Here is a 21,351-nt window from a genome sequence, read left to right as displayed (position 1 = left end):
ATATATATATATATATATATATATATGCTGTAATTGCTTATGTATTATAACAAAGAAGTGTGTGTTTTCATCACCAGCTCACTACATGTCCCCACCGAAGGGCTCGAAGCCTACCCTGATAAGGGGTGACTAGGCCATAGTCAACCACGGTGGCCATTGCGGGTTGGTTGACTTCACACAAATCTTTGAATTTCTTCATATGAAATGTACATATGAAAATTCAAAAAATTGAAAATCACATTAGTACATGGCGGGATTCGAACCCAAGACCTGTAGATAACAAGTCAAGTGCCTTAACCACTGAGCCACCGTGTTTACGCTCTATTAAATTGTAGTATAGATATCAAAATACTAAAGGTATTTCTAGATAAAAAAAATATTATCATATAGTTCCTATGATCATGATGCCGTGACATAGAATTTCAAAATAGCAGCATAAAATGTCAAACATTTCATTTACTTCAATCTAATTAGTAAATTGTTCAGCAAAGGCGCTTTCCACACCACAACATCCGTTTTATAAAGTTTTACAAGACTTAAGCAATGCTATTAGCTTCGTCGTAGTGAACTTGTAAAACTCGTGGCATTTAAGAGACTTTTGATTCTAAAGAAATACAGAACTAGGTAAATGGCTTCACTTTTTCCTTTTATCAAAATTATATTTATTACGTCAAAATAGAATATGGCATTAATATTCAAATTGTAGTTGTAATTCAATTTTGGACAACGTATTCTGTTAGAGACATCTCTCTGTTACAATTTCCAACGAACTCCATAAATTAAACTCGACATTCAGTTATTTGTTGTACACTTGTCCGCCGCAAAGTGTGATACCGGTTTGTGCTTTGTGACGACAGAGTCCCTCCTGTTGACAGTTTTGACCGATACAAAGCTTACAGAACCCTCATACAATAATGTAATTCATTCTTATTAAGATCAATTTGAAAATTAACTTTGAAACAACACATAGTTATGTTTCCGAAAATGTGTGGTAACTAGGAATTGTATAAGTACACAATTCCGAAGCTATAAAATGTTGTTTCAAAGATTATTAAATACACACATATTCTAGGAATTTTAACAATTTCTGGGAATAAAACACATTGTTAAATTGGGAATCATAGCTATACCAGCTTTCGCCTGCGACTACGTCCGCGTGGAATTATAAAATAAAACAAAAGTGAGTAGTTTGTGTGTTCTTCCAGACTATGTTCTACATCTACACTCATCCATCCATCCAAACTTAGACATTTCTAACATAAGTAAGAAGTATAAGATTAAGTCAGGCGAAGAAAAAGCTGTCATTTCCAAACTGGAAACCTGAGAATATTAGAAATTAATGTGTGTACCATTATTAATTGACAACTTTAATACTGCTTTAAGCAAAAGAGCCTATTGATTTAGCCAGCTCAACCATATATTACGTTGAATGTCTTTGGATTTAAGACAAGGGAGATATTAAAATTGTTAAATGAATCAAATAAATAAGCGATTCGTTCAACTTGATACTGTTAGCGAGCTTACAGTATCGATATGTCTGGACATATTGTGATTGTGGAATCGAAACATCACTTTACTTGTCACTTGTCAACTTGTTGACTTGTCTTTGACACGAGCGTTGCCTCAACACAAATTTCGTCACATGCATAGGGTAACACATTTTATCAATAACAATATTATTTTAAATAAATTTTACTACAATCACAATTACTAAACGTTCTGATTCAGTTAATCAATAATGTTTGTTTTTTTAGCTAAATGTATGATTCACCTAAAGTTCTTAAAATTATTTTTTAGACTTGCAACATTATTCTTCAAACTATAGACTATGGTCGCTATTGGCTATGCTTTCTGACCATTGTGTTTGCTGTGAAATTAAGAAGTGCACATTGCAATATTCTTCCAATGCATCTTCAATAACGTTTTAATATGTTTTAGTAATTATTTTAAGGTGACTAATATCATACAATTGCTGGAGAAATTAAGGTAAGAGATTTAAAAATAGAAGCCGACGTGTGGCACGTAATTAGTTTCATTCCACTTTTTATGTTTTTACACCATATCCTTCCAATATCCTAGACAGATATATTTCCAAGAGAGGACATTTCTGCGCATGCAACTTACCTGATGTCCATTGGGTCAATAATTGTAAATGGTAGATTTTTGTGCGCACATGTCATGTAATTTGGGCAGAGAAGTTGTTTTACGTATTTTTTGTGACGAACTGACGGATGCATGTGAATCCTGTGTCATATAAAAAAAATCTCACGCTCATAGTCCTTTATGTCGAAGGCGGGTTTTTATAGTTAGTCTACACATGGCCGAACTTCCCGTATTCAATAGGATGAGCATGATTTGTGAGTACATCTCTACGTTTCGTATATGCACGGAGTGTCATTTTTCAATAAAGTCTTCTTCATATAATTAGGATGACCTTGGTACAGCCAGTGTTAGATTGAATGTCTATCCACTGCAGTCTAGTTATAAAGATCTTAAAAGTACAAGTTGCTTGTATTCTATTCTGATTTCTAGTGCCTTTCATTTTTCTCAACAAAAGGTAATTTTGCATGCTAGTTTAAATATATTACTTTCTTATAGAAATAGGTTTGTTTTTATCGATTTTATATATAATTCATATTTTAAGATAATCTATCTTTTAAGTATCAATTGAATGTGCAGTGATTTTTCTTATGTTTTTATTTTCATTAGACATGATTTATAATTTGTTACAAGAAAGTAAATAAAAATACACTTCTACATCTTACAACTGATGAGTTGTGAAGTGATGACTTCAAAAAGATAATATTTATTATTAACTTTTATATTCTTGACAAACTTCTATTTTACCAGAAACATGTCCTTCAGTAATTTAATTATCATCAAATACATAGTCATTTGATGTATTAATAAATTCATAAGAATATAGAAGTGTGCACAGTTTTTGTTCACTTTATTTTGTTTTTTACTTTTTTACTCTAACATAGTTATGTTTTAAATAAATATGTAATTAATTAAATTAAAATGTAAAGTATTAAAATAAATAAATATAAATAACTAGCTTTCGCCCGCGACTCCGTATGTATGAAATGAAAAAAATAAATAAAAGTGAGTAGCCTATGTGTTCTTCCAGACTATCTTCTATGTCTATGCCAAATTTCATTGAGATCCATTCAACCGTTTACACTACAAACTCTAACAAACATCCATCTATACATCTAAACTTTCGCATTTATAATATCAGTAAGATAAATTTGTCTTAAGTCATGTTTTTAATTATGTATTAGTTGCTGTTTAACCTTAGTTAAAAAGGTAACCTTAATTAACAAGGCTTGTTCTTGAATTAAGATTTTTATTCAAACTAATGTTATGCATTTCTGTACATTAACTTTATTTTGACTAATGTCACATTTATCCATCCATCCTAAAAAAGTGGCAAATATAGCTTCACATACATCTATGTGTATGTGTTATATATATGTTATAAATATTATATATATGTTCTCTATAGAACAAAAAGCCGTTTTGCTTTTCTTGTCTGCCGTAAGCATGTATCTTTGTCAATGGGATTACATTTCATTGTTTCTGAGAAGAGATGATCTCAGTTACTAACTTTCGTAACGATGCCACCATTGGGTGGTTTTGTATTCACATTGGCGAATACAAAACTATGTTATCATTTGTATTGTTTACATTATGTAATCAGTTATTTTTAAAAGAATGCTTTACAATTGTACACATCTTATAAATGTAGTTGTATTTTTTTGTAAAAGAAAAAAACTATTAAACATTACTATGAAATTCTAAGTCTGCGGAATTTTAATCTTATACCATACTTTTGAACTAGGATCAACAAAGACTTCTTTTTAATTTTAACTTTTTAACTTCTAAATAGCTTCTAATTTTTATTTTTGGTAAGTTTCCTAACAAATATTGCGACAAAATGAGAAGCAGATGCCAGTCAACATTATTATTATGATGCAAAGTTTAGAATATGATGTTTTTATCAAAATGTTAAACATAATGATACTGCTTGCTGTATTTTTACTTGCACATTTGATTGTTGATTTCTTATTAAATACTAACATAAATACAGTCAGCTACATAAATATACATTTACAAAGATTCAGAAATTGTAAATACACTATTGGTTTTTAAAATGTATGTATGCATCCATCAATATTATTTATGGTCATGGAAAAATGTAGATGGACATGTGCATACACAATTTTTTAAACCATATATACAAATTGAGAATGTTGTAATCTATCAATCTTCTATCAATATTTATGAAGAAGTAAAATGACTGAAGAAATAGGTTTACAGAGATGACATTTTGCAATGAGGTTCCTCTTACTACATAGTTTTTTTGACTAAGAAAGGATTTTACTAAATTCATCTCCTAAATGTCCGATTGCAAGATGTTATTTCTTCAACAGAATTACTTTAAAAATGACCCTAACACTTTGGAGAACAAATAATTAACTACCTCATTAAAACTTTTTCAAATTTGACTTTGAAGGGTTTTATTTATTTTGAAATTCATTTCCTAAAGTTTCATTTACTAAGACGAACATAGTAACTAACATTTAGCTGGAGTGTTATTATTCTTTCTAAATAATTACTCAAAAATTAGGATATATACTATTGAGAACAAGTAATTTACAACCACATTCAAGCTTTTTCAAATTTAACCTCCAAGGGTCTAAATACGGGATAATAATTTATTGAGAACTTTTAAACTCTATGTAGACAATGTACTTATACAGAATAACTTGAAAATTGAGATATACACTTTTTGTTATTTGTTTATTCTTCGATATTACATACTAGCTTTTGACCGCGACTCCGTCCGCGTGGTATTATAAAAAAAACTAAGTTGCCTATGTGTTATTACAAACTATGCTCTATATCTATGCCAAATTACATCTAAACCCATTCAGCCATTTAGGTTAGAAACAATCATCCATCCATCTAAACTTACGCATTTATACGTAAGATAGATACTCCAATTTTATTAACTGGTATATTTGTAGATAATGTAGCCCTTCGTAGTGACAAGGGTAAACCGATGATGACTCAGTAGAAGACAAAATACCCGACTTTGAGAGCATTATGTTGTCATTTCTTGTATTTATTAATTTACTTTTGTATTGAAAAATTTTCCTGTAAAATAGCTCTCCTAAACCCTAAAAGATATAATTTCGAAAGGAAATATCTCAAATTGATTGAATTTCATGTTTTGGCATGTAATTATGTTGTAACATTTTTTTTCGTTATTTATAAGTTTAGAATAGTGAACTTAAGTCATTGCTTCTTTTATTAATTTTTCATTTAGAATAATTTTTATTTTGCAGGGACTTTGTGAATATATAAGTAATATCCAGCTATCAGCAATACTAGAATAGGACTTGTCATGGAAGCAGCAATTTTTACATTCCATTAGTGATAATTTGTGATATATTTATTGGACAAGCAATAACTTCTAAACACAATGGAGGATAACGGTGCCAATGCAGATCATGTTGAACAACCAACAAATCCATGCTTCAGAGAGCGCATAGATGACATTGAACGAGAAGATTTCGAAGAAGAGAATCGCATTATTAAACATTGTTCGAATTTGATGATGGATGGTGAACTTACAGCATCACCTCATTTTTCTGGCAATTTGTCAAGCATTAATTCCAGTTTGGCTTCGAGTTCTGAGACAATTTCTACATTATCAACTTTCACAGCAACTGAATCAAACCTACCAGGATGCAGTAAGTCTGATGATATTGACGACTGTGATTTACAGCTCAAATACTTAAATCATGATCCAATGATGGGATTCTGTCCTAACAAAGAAACAAAGAAGGTTGATTTTATGGAGAAACTCATTAACAGTGGAATACCTGAAAAGAAAGACATTCCCAGGGGCAAACTTTACAAGGGTGACTGTGATAATGATATTGCAGATAATTCCGATATGGAGAGTGCTAGCAGCTCGTCCGGACAAACTAGCCAAACCACAAGCTCCAGTTCTGATAGTAGCAGTTTTAGTGTACCATCAACGTCTAATGCGGAAAAATTACTTGGCCTTGGCAGCAGCGGGCTGAATTCCCACCACACTGTTACATCTGTGAGTACTGTAAATTGTACATTTTTATTATATTTTGCCCAACTATTTTTCTCAGTTTTAATTTTCATATATTGTAGTAAAAAAAAACAAAAGTTATGCTTATAATCTATCAAGTTGTTACAATAAAAAGGCTGATAATTATGATGGTAATTGTAAAAGTAATTTACGGTTATTAGAAAAAAGTAAAGCCTTACTAACCTTACGTAGCCGGGCCGAAAAATTCAAACAACACGCACACTCGCTAGAAGAAAAATTAAAACATGACGCACAAAAACCCGTGATATACTAGGCTGTTTTGCATTTGCGAAGCCTTTTTAAACCCAACCGATATTTCTGTTTCGTCAGTCGAACGGTTCGGCAGTTGAGCGACGGTTTGCCCTCGGAGCGTATAATTTACGACTTAGTTTTTGTAAAGGGTACTTTATACAAATTTAGTCCCCTAGGAAGTCCTAAATGACTAAACGTTTTTTTTGTATTATTTTTAATTTAAAAATAAATAAACCAAAAACCACTTAAAAACATTTTTAACACAAGTTAATGAAACTAATAAAAATTAAAAAAATAAAATAGGCACATCTATATTTCATAATCGCCTTGTAATTTTTATTTTCATTATACCAGACACTTCATATTTTACTAAGTAACAATTCATTTTTATCTAAGTTCCGTAACTTTTCATACGTTCGCATACGTTCACCGCTTGCATGGAGTATTTGTGCAAATCTGTGAAATACCTACTTGAGGCAACTCATAGGAAAATGGTACGCTCTCATATAAATCTATCAAGTCAATACTTATAAGCAATGATTGCCTGAACACAATTGTATTGGTGTGATAAACAATTAACAATTATATCTTGTCAAGACTTGCATTCAATAATTGCTATTTTTGAATTTACATCTCTTTTAGACAGTTGCTTACAATTCTGAAAGATCACTAATAGTAGGGGAAGCGAAGATGCTAAATGTTTAATAACTCAAGCTCATAGAGGAACTAGACAATTGATACTCAGATGGCTGAGAGAAAAATATGTTTTGTCATCGTTACCCTTTTAACAGTGAGGTCAGCATGTTGAGGTTTTTAAAAGAGCAGGCTTTCCTCCTTATGTTATGCTGTTAGACTTAAAAATTCTCCTTCGCCTACTTACTATACTAACGTGTATTCCATTCATTTATTGATATGGTTTGCACAAATAGGTCTAATAGGTAAATGTGCCTTTAATGTTTACATGAAAAAATGATTTATTTAAAATCCAACAATCATGTATAAATGTAGGTAGAAAAATATTGTTTATGGATACAGTAGAATTTTTTATACATAATGTAATATTTTATTTCTTCAGGCTTTCTTGCGTAAATACTCTGAAGACGAGGACGATTCCGATTACGAAATAGGAGGTGGCAACTTGCGGTGCACTTGTGACTCTCCGCACGGAGTAAGTTGAACCAATTTTGAGATAAATATTTTTTAAATTTACACCGTAATAATAAGTGGTTGTCTTAGACTGTACACCGAGTTAGGTGTTACAATACAAACTGTATGAGTCTATCTGATGCCTGAACTGATGCAGGAATGAGAAAAATTTTCCTCAGACCCTATCAAATACAAATTCGCCCTTCTGGTACATAATTTATTAAGTATGTAACTTTTTTAATTATTAATTTTACTATTTAGGATGATGACGACGGCGACGATGACGAGCCTGATCTAGAGCAAAGAGTGTGGGTAAGTAACAATAGTTAAATAAAAAGAAAGTAAATCTTGGTCGAAAAAATAAATATTCACTAATAATTATAGTAAAATTATAGTACATAATAATATAGTAACATTGTTTACAGTGCAAACGTCGCTATGAGTCTACTTCACATCACTCCGTTAAGAGGTTTTGCACTGACGGTGCCATATCATCCTTAGCTACTTTGGATTATAACCCAAACACTACCAACCCAAATATAATAGCTCAGAAGGTTCAGGCATCGCCGGAGCTCAAACAGTGGCTTCAAAGGTGAGACCAAAAACCTTATATCTCTTACATATATAACAATAAGTTTACTTATTAATTTCATTATTCCATGATTACGGCTGTTTATTGCTGCTACAAAATGCTTATTTACTTGTAAATTATTGTTTCATAAATTCTTGTTCTAAGCCAAACTGAACTCATACAAATGGTTGGAGATAGAAAGAAAGTTGTGTTTTATTATTAATTGTTTAAAGGTTTTAGTCAGTTTTATTACTGTTTTTTATAAGATTCATTAATTTCAGATTCCAAACATGGTCCACCAAAGAGAAGACCTTAGCAATTGATGCTTTGGTTACCCGTTGTGCTGCAAGTGACGTGCGCTACATGATGAAGGCAATTGAGCCCCTATTCCAACGTGACTTCATTTCCCTGCTGCCAAAAGAGCTCGCCCTTACCGTGTTGGGCTATTTGTCTCCAAAGGATCTCCTTATGGCTGCCCAGACTTGTCGTTATTGGAGGTCAGTATGTCATTTAGGTCAATTTCGTGTTGCATAGAAATTCTTATTGAATTGAATTCTGATTGAGTCTTATTGAACTGTTGATATATTATGACTTCAGTCTAGCGGTGGCTAGGTAACCAGATTTTCTATTTTTTAAGATTGTGTCCTAGATCACACCATTTGAATTATTTTGTTCGCCTAATCATATACCTGGATAGCAGACAGAATAAATACATTGCAAATATCATGTTTTTAAAATTCGGGGTTTTTCCGCTGTCGCAATAGATGTAAATCAAATATATTCGACAGTCTCCTATTTTTGCATTATATGTTATCTGACCTGAAAAACAACCATAGTAACCGGAAGTGCCATGGTAACAATCTAAATTTGTTTTTTCTAATAAATTTAACTAAGCTTCTACTAACAAACACCTTATACCGATTTAACATGTTATTTTTTTTTATTGAAATTAATATGTTTTAAATTAAGATAATCTTTATGGAATAACCTCTAAAAACATATGTAGAAAACTACCATCCGAATATTAAAACGACATTTTATTGTATGACACCGTCTTCAATAAGAGTATACTTAAAATCCATTAAAACTTTGACGTGTGATGGGTTGTAGCGGTGCTTTTAAACAAGATGTTTAGCAAAACAAATGATTCGTTTAACAATTCGCCGTACGTGTGCTAAGTAGAGTAACTTTGCAGATTTCTTGCTGACGACAACCTGCTATGGAAAGAGAAATGCCGACGCGCTGGTATAACCGAACTGAAGAAGATACCACGCAACGTGCCTCGTTTCGCGAGCCCTTGGAAGGCGACCTACATGAGTCAGACGATCATTGAAAACAACTGGATGATCAAATCTGTTCTGAACCCTATCGTGATGCGAGGTCATGATGACCATGTTATAACTTGCCTCCAGTTCCAAGGGAACCGTATCCTTAGCGGCAGTGATGATACCACTTTGAAATTGTGGTCCGCTAATTCTGGAAAGGTACGTAAACATGATAGAGTTAAAAAAAGATTGTCATTTTAAAGCATCTGGTTAATAGGACCAAAAACAACTGCTTCTATTATTTCCATTTTCTAAATAGGATTAAGTTTGTTATCACTGATTTTAAGAACAATGAAAACAATGACTGTCTTACCTGTGTTCCCGTAATGGTAACCCACGCTAATGATTTCATTTTTGTACTTAAAATCTATTAAAAAGTCCTAACCACCGTTATGTTAAGTTTAGCAACGACTGACTTTAAAAATAGATCTGAGCTTCCTTTTTTATTTTTATATTTCATTTAGGGTAGTCATGTAAGGATAAACGATTGATTGTAATTATCAAACATAATAGTTTTTACTAAAATATTAACAATATGTTTAATAATTACAACAAATTCACAAACTGATTATTAGGTGTTTTAAGCATTTTGCTTTTCTGAGTTTATTCTAAAGCATTTCTTTTAGTTACTTTTGTTTAGCTGTTATACCAAAAAAAAAGTTTATTAAAACAAAAAAATATTATATTTGTTTTGTTATTAGAAATATATGCTTTGTAATTTAATTTTGTAAGCTTAAAAATGGCTTCATTTAAACATTAAAATGGGTGTGGGTTTGAAACTGTTTTACAGTTTAAAGTAATATTTGATTATAATATCTATCTGATGTTATTAGTTGTTGATTCCATTTAGTAGACTAAGTTTTTTTCTGTTAATTCAAGTAATTAAAATAACTTGTTGCTTAGTATCCGCTCAAGTACTTAACTTCTAAGTCTTACACTTAGATGAGATGTTTAAAAATAGATTTGTGATTTTATTTCCCTTGGTTACCTTTAAATAAATTAAAAAAATCCAAAATTATTTTGTTTAGTTCCTTAGTTACTTAAAGTTTTTGTTTGCCTTAATAATTCTATGGTACTGTAAGTATTGTGTTACTTTTCGCTTTGTATCTCAAATACTGTTTTATTTTAGTCTTCGTGTAGTGTTAGCATTATGAAGACAAGAAATAATTAAAAATATGAAAGAGTCCAAAGCAAGGTGTTGATTGGTTACATTTGTTTTGTTTTGTTTCTGATTAAAATTTCTTTGTTACGGTACTAATAAATCTTTTGTTTGTTTTTTCTTATCTTTGCTCATTTTGTAGTAATTAAGAACAATAAAAATTGACGAAATCTTACCACATTTTTACTACTGTGTTAAGAAGCTGAAATTATTTCTTCAGTTTTTTGCCAATGATTTTACAAGAATATTATGGCTATAGGTTTTAATTTTACTTCTATGGTCTTCCTAATATTATAAATGTAAATGTTTAGATGGATAGAAAGATGTTTTTTAATAGATATCTGCAGAACGGCTCAATGAATCTCGATGAAATTTGTCACAGATGTATAATGTAGTCTGGAAGAACAGATAGCCTACGTAATACATTTTAAATTCCATGCGGATGGAATCTAGAAAAAAAAATCTAAATCTAGGCTGGTATAAATATCTGCCCTCACTGACAAATGTACAATAAGATGAATTGAACAATACAACAAACCACACTAGATAATATATCTTTAAATGATCGCTGAAAAAAGCTTACCAATGCCAAAATAGACACGTGTAAAGGAATGATGAATAAATTTGTATAGAATTTGGTATTGCTTTGTGCTAAAAAACGTACCGTAAAAATATTCAGATGTATTTCTAGATCATTCCAATTGTTACAAATTCGACCGCCATTCGAATGCTAAATATCGTTTATCTGTCGCACTGTTCTAAAATCAATTATTCAGAAACATTGTGGCAAGGGGTTTTTGCATATAAAAAGGATCTATATTTGAATTTTTTTGGAGATCTGAATATGTTATCTATGAATACATTACCGACTGATGCTACAATTTGCCATTTTAAACGTACTAAACACGTTAAATATTGTCATCAAATAATAAACAGAACGAAACATTCTTATGATGTCCTTTTCAAATTTTGCAAACTATGATTGTCAAATCAAAGACACATTTTCTTTAAAGACTAAAAATTTTAGGTTATGTTGCACATGACGTGTCGAGACATGGTTACAGATAATCATAAGTTATGTTTATGGAAAATAAAAAAAATCTATTGCCATAGATACATCAGAATATCAATGATTAGTTAAGTTTAATTTGTTAACTATTTTCCCAGAAGTATCCTCGGTAACGTAATTTTTCACAATGAACTACTTCAAAAATGATCAAAACACCAATAAGCACTTACACACTGGAATATGAAAATCTATTTGGCACGCTCCTGCTGGCTTGCATATTATACATCCATACATCTTACATGCCTGGCAGTTTATTACTCAATTCTACGACTATTAGTTAACATGACTCTCACTTTTGAAATCACAATATGTAATCTTTGTCACTTTTGCTCACGTTTCCAACCTCTACTAACTCTCGAGCAATTTATCTTCCTCCATTTTACTCTACTCTCTTGGGATATCGATTTATAACCTAAAAATATTACAATAGTTTAAAACTATCAACTAGTTAAAGTTTCATTATTCTATGAACAAAATTACACTCACGTTCGTATGTAAAATCAAAGCGATGTGAACTGTTGATCCATAGGGTTTACCTAGTACGTGTCGAATTACCGTTTCCGACGATAGGAACGTGCAATTGCACTTTTATATGACTATATTATTTATATGATTTTAGATCAAGTTAATGCAACGCAAACATACTTATTGGTTACTTACTACTTCTTGACAACATTAAAAAAATTAAAACACGGCTAAACTCACGTGGTAACATTCGATGTCACCGGCGCGACGCGATAGTGAGTATACCCGATTAATCACTCAACCTGAAGAAGGACCCCCTACGGGTTCGAAACTGTCGGTGCCTACACCGAATGTTATCACTTGAGTTTTACTGTGTTATAATTTATATAGTATAATGTCTCACGAGAGTTTTAATAAGTTAACATTGAATAAACTGTATTTGAAGTTAAATTATTTAAACTTTCGTGGGACATTACTTACTGGGACTTACTGGGACATTAAAATAATTGTTAATCGGCTATAACTCACGTCTATTTCTCTGGTGGCTGCACCAACAACGGACCCATCAGGGGTCCATCTTCTATACGAAGTTTTAATCGGACAAGATTTTCGGGGATCTTCAAGAAATAGTTGTTCTGCACTGCACTACCTAAAAGTAATCATGACATAAATGCTAATTAAAACATTTACAGAAATATAAACTACTTTTTCTATTCCTTAATCGAAACTAACCCAGTTCCACCCTGCACTACTGATTTTTGTTTGCAATGAAAGTGTTTGAATAGGAGGAATATCTCCCATTTTGCATGTAACAAATACTACGTTGTATTTGGAACGAGGAGTTCGAGTAAGCGATTTAATTCCAAGGACAACACAGATTAAATGAAGTTCTGTTTTTTGAAGAGGTTACAACTCTGTAAGAAAAATATTGTCTTTTTTATTTGTTGATGATCGGTGATCTGTATTTTATATAATTATTTTTATATTTTATTTAAACAAACATGTACAAGTGACGGTTTATTTAAAATTAGTTTTATGTGTAAGAATACTGTGACGTCGTTTGGTGATTTAAATGCTTTTGTGTTTGTATCAAGAATGTCGGATAGAAAGTTTATGATAGTTATAAAAAATAGTATTACTAACTTTTAGATTTATTTGGTGATGGTTACAGAAATTTATTTGGTGATGGTTCAACCGCTTCACACTCGCGTATACCCATATGTTTACTATCTCTTATTATAATAATATATAATATTATGAATCCAAAAGTATCGGTAATAAAGCTTGTAGATTCAATTAACTAGTTCTTTTAACAATAAAACTAACTATTTTTGAGAGATTATTTGTCATATTTTGCATTCATTCCGTATATTATTTGAAAAATACGCGAGATCTTTACTTAGCGTTACAACATTTTTATCAATGAAAAAGCCAAATTTTAAATGGTTGGAAAACAAACAAAAACTCATCCTCAAACCACATACTATTGTTAATATTTTTTAACACGACCCATGGAAATTTTACTAATGGAATAGGCCTTTTATGAGGTACGTTAAACTAAAGCTAAGAGTCTCTTTTTGCTTGAATTCTTTGCAATTAACATCGTCTCTCTCAAGAATAGGATTCTTGCTATTAGTTAGAGTAGTTAGTTGATCTGTTTATTAAATTATGGGTTTTAAAAGCAATATTTGTATGGATTTTCAGTGTCTCCATACTCTGGTTGGTCATACTGGCGGCGTTTGGTCGTCTCAGATGGTGGGTGACTTGGTGATTAGTGGCTCTACCGACCGCACCCTGCGTGTATGGAACGCCAACACTGGGCAATGTCTTAAAGTGCTTGCGGGACACACCTCGACTGTACGCTGCATGCATCTCAATCAGAATAGGTATGTCGCTGTCCACTTAACCCTTAATACCACTGAAACATTTGTACTTGATCGTATTGTTATTTTTTTACATTGTTTCCGTAGATTACGTTTAGAAAATGCCCTGTACTTTAAATTACTTGAGCTGATGTGCGAAATATACTTATTATTCTTTTACCTTAACTCTCCACTTTGTGTTTGTCGCTTGATCATGGTTGAGAGTACATCCATTTAGAAGAACTTCAGTTGGAAGAGTTAAAAAACTAACGGAGTATATGTGTTTTGCTGGCGTTTACAATAAATCTAATCTTATCTAACTAATATTTTAATGCGAAAGTTTCGATGGATGGATGTTTGTTAGAGTTTGTAGCCTAAACGGCTGAACGGATCTCAATGAAATTTGGCATAGACATAGAGCATAGTCTGAAAGAACACATAGGCTAGTCACTTTTGTTTTTTTTTATTCCACGCGGACGGACTCACGGACGTAAGCTAGTATTTAACTAAATTTATAGGATGGTATGACGTAAAATTTACTGACTTATTTTGAAAACAATATTTTACTTTTTTAAATAACTTATTCTCCCTAAACCTAAAGTTTGCGAAATCTTGTCGATTTAAATACTTGCTGCTTGCTAATTTTGCAAATGCGAAAAAGTTATCTTAGATATTCAAATGTTGGAATGATACAGAAAAAAGAATTCAATTATTTAAAACTAAACATTGGTAGTTAATTGTTTTGTTAACTGTTCAATGTTTATAAACTTTTCAAAAACTAGTTATTGCTAATAACATTGTTTATATCTGCTGGAATTTTGTGAATAAGTAATGTTACTACATTCCAGTAAACCCTTCACTTTGACATTTAGCACATGCATGGTTTTTGTAAGTCGCCACCAAATAACACAACACAGGAATGCTTTAGGAATATATCTATTTGAGAATATATAATCCATAAATCATGTATGAGTTAAAATTTAATTCACCTGTTTTTCTGACTATAATTGTTTCATTTGTTTAAAAAAACAAGCTGTGCGTTGTTTTATTTATTCTGCTGTTTTTAGTTGTTTAGTTATGTTTAGTCATACCATCCTATATAGTAATATTTAAATTTCAATGTAGAAATAAAATTCATCTTGTGCAGTGTGTAGTTTTAAGACTTTTTACGTAAATATCTTATTTGAAGTGTGGAATATTGTGATTAGTTGGGTTATACATCTTGTGATATTGTTACTAATAATGTATTTTATTACAGAGTTGTGTCGGGTTCCCGCGACGCTACACTGCGTGTGTGGTCGATACCAGACGGCCGTTGCCTTCGCGTGCTCGTCGGCCATCTTGCTGCGGTACGATGCGTCCAGTACGACGGTAAAGTTGTCGTCTCCGGCGCATACGATTACTTCGTCAAAGTATGGAATCCAGACACCGGTGATTGTCTTCACACTCTCGCAGGACACACTAACCGTGTGTACAGTCTTCAGGTAAGCTGATAAGACCGACAAGCATCTGATCCTGTAAAAGTGAAATTAAATTCGCACTAACTAACGCCCGTATCAACTTCAAAGAGTGTCATAAGATGTAACTGTAAATGTATATATTTCCAAGACTTTCAACAGAGGCACTACAGCCGCGGGTGGTCCTGGGCCCGGTCCAGTAAATTTCTTCAATCAGTTTATCTACAAGACTTTAGAAATCTGCTTAGTTCTTTTTTATTTTCTATATCTTTTCGGGTTTTACGTATTTTTTACAGAAATAATTTATTGTATAAACGTTTCTTTATTTTTTCATATTGCAATGTTAACAAATAAGTCATGTTTGTCAAGTTTGACGGTATCCACGTGGTGAGTGGTTCTCTGGACACATCGATCCGCGTTTGGGACGTGGAGACGGGCCAACTGAAGCATACTCTCACCGGCCACCAGTCGCTCACCTCCGGCATGGAACTGCACTCCAACATCCTGGTCTCCGGGAACGCTGACTCCACCGTCAAAGTCTGGGACATCTCCTCAGGTCATTGCCTGCATACATTGTCTGGTATGTGCAACGCTAAATAGTACACAAAAGCGATATAAAGATAGTCGGTGAGTGGGGTATCTGGTGAGTCAAATTTACCTGTCAATTTTTTGTTTGATCTATAGATATCAAATTATAGCTTATTTAATTAACTACAATTTGGTATGTTTAGAAATAAAAAAAATGGACTGTAGCGTATTTGCTATACCTCTCACATATGGTTTGTACTATTTTGATATTAAACTCGATTTCAGATTAGTTAATTCCACACTAACTGTTATAAAGTATTGAACCGGTACTTTTCAGGACCGAACAAGCACCAGTCGGCGGTGACTTGCCTGCAGTCGAGCAACCGTTTCGTGATCACATCATCTGACGACGGTACAGTGAAGCTGTGGGACGTGCGCACTGGCGAGTTCATCCGTAACTTGGTGGAACTGAGCTCGGGTGGTTCAGGCGGCGTGGTATGGCGCATCCGAGCCTCCGCCACTAAACTGATCTGCGCCGTCGGCTCCCGCAACGGCACCGAGGAGACTAAGCTTCTCCTCCTCGACTTCGACGTGGCCGGTGCTTGCAGGAAGTGTGATGAATAGCATAAGCTTAACCGGCGCCTCATGCGCCGATACGTCAACTTGTATGCACCCTGGCATTGTTAAACGACTCGCAGCCCTCACCATTCGCAAATTTCCCTGTTATTAATCGATGTGTCCCACTGTAAGGAATGTTCTAAAACATCTAAGTTCGTAGAAGAAATGTTGTGATGTGTTCCACTGTAAGGAGCATTCTAAAGCATCTAAAGTGTTCCATTGCAAGGAACATTTTAAAACAAAATTTGTAGAATGATTGTTAGTGATCGATATGTTTCACTATGGGAACTGTTCCAATATTCTTTTCATCGTAAATCAAAGTGGAGGGAATGTTAGTGCGTTGTGTGAGGTAGGTTGCGATGTTGCCAGTGGATGTTCGAGTTGTGCGCTATGTACCCACCGGGCCCGACACCATTGTTGAAGGACTTCTGTGTATCCATGTTGTACTCTGATTACCTGCATTCATACGATACCATTTACATACCATTACATATATTCAAATCTAGTAGTAATTTGTAGAATGTATCTAATCATATTCCGTAGCACGAAGTGGTGGCACAATTGTTTATCTCGCGTCGCCAAATTTTCTGTAATATTGTTGAATGGTTTATTATCCCAAAGAATAACGAGTGTGTCGCATATTAGTTTATAAGTTTTATCTTTATTGAGAAAACTTTCTTTGAATTGTCGTTTTAAAACAATTGAAGGCTAATTGATTGAATTGAAAAATGAAGCAATATTTTACAACAAATTAGACGTAAATAGTAGCAATTTACTTTCTAACGTGATGTCTTACTGCCGAAACATCTCTAACTCAGCGTTTATCGAGAATGGGTGAGTGTGTTTCTGTAATGTATACTCACGGTTAGATCTATCGTGTCTTAAACTATTTTTTTGGGGATTTTACATTTGTATTGGCTAATTGTATCATAATATTTTTTTAATATTTTCTGCTTAACTCTATGAGCAGTATTAGGAGATAAGTTTGTTTTAATGTATTCTGTTTATAGTTATTGACTTTGCTGCAATTTAGCAGCAACAGTATGTTTTACATATCCACAATATCGATAAATTTTTTTTAACTTTTACATTGTGTGTTATAAATTCAGGTACTGTCTATTATTATTTTTAAATGTTAAAATCGATTCATTGTTTGTTGATTTTTTTTGACATATACACGTTTAAATATGATCTATTTTAAATTATCTAATGACGGCTTGTAAAAAAAAAAACAATTTTCCACTTGCACTTTTCTCTTAGCATAATATGATATATTCAGCACAGCATTACCATAAATTATTGTCCAATGTATAAAAGTAATAATTTATTTTATTTTTCGCATAATAACTTATTCAAACCTAATTGAATAAGTATCATAAGAATGTTTCAACATTGTTTTATACGATGATTTGTAACATGATTTCACGACTGTTGGGCGAGTGCAAAAGATCTTGGAGGGTCTCGCAAGGCGGCGAGCGCCCTACCAAAAGTAACTGTGTTAATGTATATACTAACAAACAATATTGTTTGTGACCCCGCGGTTGCAAGTCTTCTGCTGTGGCTGATATAAAGAATAATTAAACGAAGACTGAAGCATAGGTATAATATAATATTTAATGTATTAAACTGTAGTTACTGTACCACTACACACCACCGTATCGAGCGAGCTTTTTTTTTGCAGCCGCCATAATTAAATTGTTTTAGTTTAGTTCTAAGTTTTTCTTATATCTGATAAAGTTTTGTATCTTAAATCGCTGCTCGGATGCAATCAGTCTGAATTATTGAATGAAATAAATAACAATCAATCATTAACAATATTGGACATAGTTTAGTCTTTTTATCTAAATCACTTGTACATTATAGCCTAATGCAGATGACAACGTTATGGTAATAATCATATTCATATCATAAATTGATAATTTTAAAATAAATAATATTTTCCTCATATCATTTGTGTTCGTAAACAATAAGTTTTTATGTACTTGTAATGTTTATTGTAATCGTTCTTTTAACGAAATTATTTATAGTGCAATAACCTTATCTGGGGACAATAGTGTAACTAAAATGGAGTAAATATTGTCTTGTCTTTTGACATTTTAGATATATGTATCTTTTAACGTTGGACCAGATAAGTTTGTGGGACTATAATTGCATGGCCAGATTTTAATATCAATTGCAATATTTTTTTTAATCATTTTTAGACTTTTAAAATAAGATTTACATCACAAATTGTTCTTTTTAACAACAATATCGCATGTTGTCTTTTTGTACATCACAATAATTGTTTTAATATTGAATTGAAGGAAGAATCTTAATTTTATCGACACATTTACAATGTAATGCATCACAATTTATTTATTTATTATTTTAATCAATAGGATAGTCATATTTGAATGAATTCAGCAATAAGTGCGTTTAGGAATGAAGTTGCTTCCTCTTATATATCGGCATTTTAACTTTTACACGGACTCAGATATCCGATACTTCTATTGTTAGTCGCTTTGTGATCTCCATATTTATCTTATATATTCGGCATTTGAATATTAATAATAAAACTGTAATCGCCACATATTTCATTGGTAGAATCTTATTAAAATGTACCCTTTTATAATATTAGATATGTGTAACATTTAGTATATAGTTGATGTAAGCTAATTTAAATGGCGTTTAGCTATTCAATGACACCGTATGCGTTTGGAAAACCTTAGTTCGGAGCAATGTTTTTATCTGTTACATTTATTTGTCTTTATCCGTAAATTGCTTTTTATTTGTAATAATTAAAATAAAAATAAAGTCAAGTTGTTTTCAAGTTTCTTTTGGTTTTATTTTGATTTTTTTATATTTAGTTGTAAAGGTTTTATTTGTATTTTTAGCTTTTAAGTATGCATTTTTACTTTTATTGTGAAATGAGTTGCATGTATAAGTTGTGTATACCGGTGTCGCCTGAAAATAATACTCATAAATAAGGTAACAATATGTTTAACGTCCACATATATAGGACTTGTAAAATTTATGTTAATTAGAATTGAAATTCGAAAAAACAATGTCTTGTTATTTTATTGTAATCCTTTGTTCTACATATTACGCATTTTCATTATTAGCATTTTACAATATCATCCACCTTTTCATATATTTCCTAACCCGAATTCTTATCCAATTAGCTGGCAAACTTATGCAAGCTGTTGGCATGTGTTTTCGCCAGTAGCTGTCATGTCATCTACTACCCCAATTTTCTGGCATGTACTGAAAGTTGTCAGAACCACAGCTAATGGAGATCCATCGTCTCTGCCGACCTCTAAATAAATAATATAATTCTGGTAATCCCAAAAAGAAACACTTTTAATTTACGAATTTAACGGTAACCAGTAATTTTATTCACTTTTAAACCTCTTATTTGTTAGTACTTGGAAAAGTCTAAATATCAGTTGTCCGGAACGACAGTATTGGCAAAGGTGATAGCTGAACCAGATTATACTGCAAGATGAAGGAAGTTCATGTTTTCGAATACAGATGGCGTTTCCACAAAAAATACTACCGTTGGATAGCGCCATCTATGAACGTCTTATAACAAATGTAATTTTAAATATCGCTTACTAAAATTTGTAATAATGAATAGTTACTAAAGAATAAGCTGAATCTTAGGAGAACGATAAGACCCCAGAATCACAATAATTTTTTTCATTTTTTCATAGAGAGTTTTGTGTGTGATAACCCATAGAAAGACTTAATTTCTATTAATCCGCTCAAGCAACGACCCAAAGTGGGCCTTGGCCTCCGATACTAAACAACGCCAGTCGCCAGTGCCGCCTGTCCTGCGCCAGCTTCTACCAGTCGGCCTCTTAGAGGTTCCACTATAACGTCGATTTTACATATTAAGTACGACAAAGTTTCTTGCCTTAAATTCTCTTTCAGATCGCTTATTTTTTTTCATAGTAAATCACAATACAAGTTTTGTAGAATGTTAAATATTACGTATTTACTTTGGCTAGATTTCTCATTCAAAAGTGTCAACAGAATGCTAAAGGAATATGTAAATACTTATTAAGTGTAAAAACTATACTCGTATCGTAATACTAATATTATAAATGTGAAAGTTTAGATAGATGGATGGAAGTCTGTTAGAGTTTTTGGCCAAAACGTGTTTCGATGAAATTTGATACAGATGGAGAGTACAGTGAAAACTAGTCTCTTATAACACTGTTCTGACGTAAATAAGATACTTTTGTTAGAATAGAAATCACAATGTCATATTCTAGTTGGTAAGGTGATAAGGAATAGGGAATTTTGAAATAAAACCACATTATTTGATCTATTTATATATTCATTCAGACAACGGTACAATGTGACAATAACGAACTTAAACATTACTGAATGCAATTGATACAGACACTACACATAATTTTAATGAGATAAACCGCCACTAAATAATTTGCAATCTTTTAATTTGGTTACTGTCCTACATGACATGCATAATTAATCGTTACATCAATGAAATACACCAATTCGCATAAATTGTACTTGACATAGACATATTTTGAAGAAATTTCGATCGCGCATTACTGCTCATCCGAACAAATCCACTATTTAATACAATACGGTGTAGGCATATCACTAGATTATTACCACTAACAGTTTATAAATAATGACACTGAGATAACATCGTATTCATTATTAGAGAAGTGATTAACATTCAGACATCGAAGACAACTTACTCTGATTCTAAAACATACATTTGGACAGCGCAAAGGCGCTCCCGTTGCAAT

At 32.3% G+C, this 21,351-nt stretch overlaps 1 protein-coding gene across 2 annotated transcripts; it reads left to right on the top strand.

Annotated features, from left to right (window-relative positions):
• The first annotated feature begins 1,841 nt into the window (after nt 1-1,841).
• On the top strand, nt 1,842-18,948 carry LOC106101753 (F-box/WD repeat-containing protein 7). 2 transcript variants are annotated; one of them, XM_013281082.1, is made up of 11 exons: nt 1,842-1,986; nt 5,355-6,121; nt 7,464-7,556; nt 7,796-7,846; nt 7,960-8,126; nt 8,387-8,602; nt 9,301-9,589; nt 13,828-14,009; nt 15,244-15,469; nt 15,812-15,998; nt 16,308-18,948. In XM_013281082.1, exons 2-11 carry the CDS (start codon nt 5,492-5,494, stop codon nt 16,592-16,594), a joined length of 2,328 nt encoding a protein of 775 aa, XP_013136536.1. In that variant the 5' UTR covers nt 1,842-1,986; nt 5,355-5,491; the 3' UTR covers nt 16,595-18,948. The 2 variants fall into 2 exon arrangements, with proteins under 2 accessions (XP_013136536.1, XP_013136535.1); XM_013281081.1 differs by having other exon boundaries at nt 15,812-16,022.
• Nucleotides 18,949-21,351: the final 2,403 nt, after the last annotated feature.

The sequence above is a fragment of the Papilio polytes genome, unplaced genomic scaffold, assembly GCF_000836215.1.
Source record: "Papilio polytes unplaced genomic scaffold, Ppol_1.0 DF823957.1, whole genome shotgun sequence".
Classification (NCBI taxonomy): domain Eukaryota; kingdom Metazoa; phylum Arthropoda; class Insecta; order Lepidoptera; family Papilionidae; genus Papilio; species Papilio polytes.
This window is presented reverse-complemented; position numbering and strand designations above follow the sequence as displayed.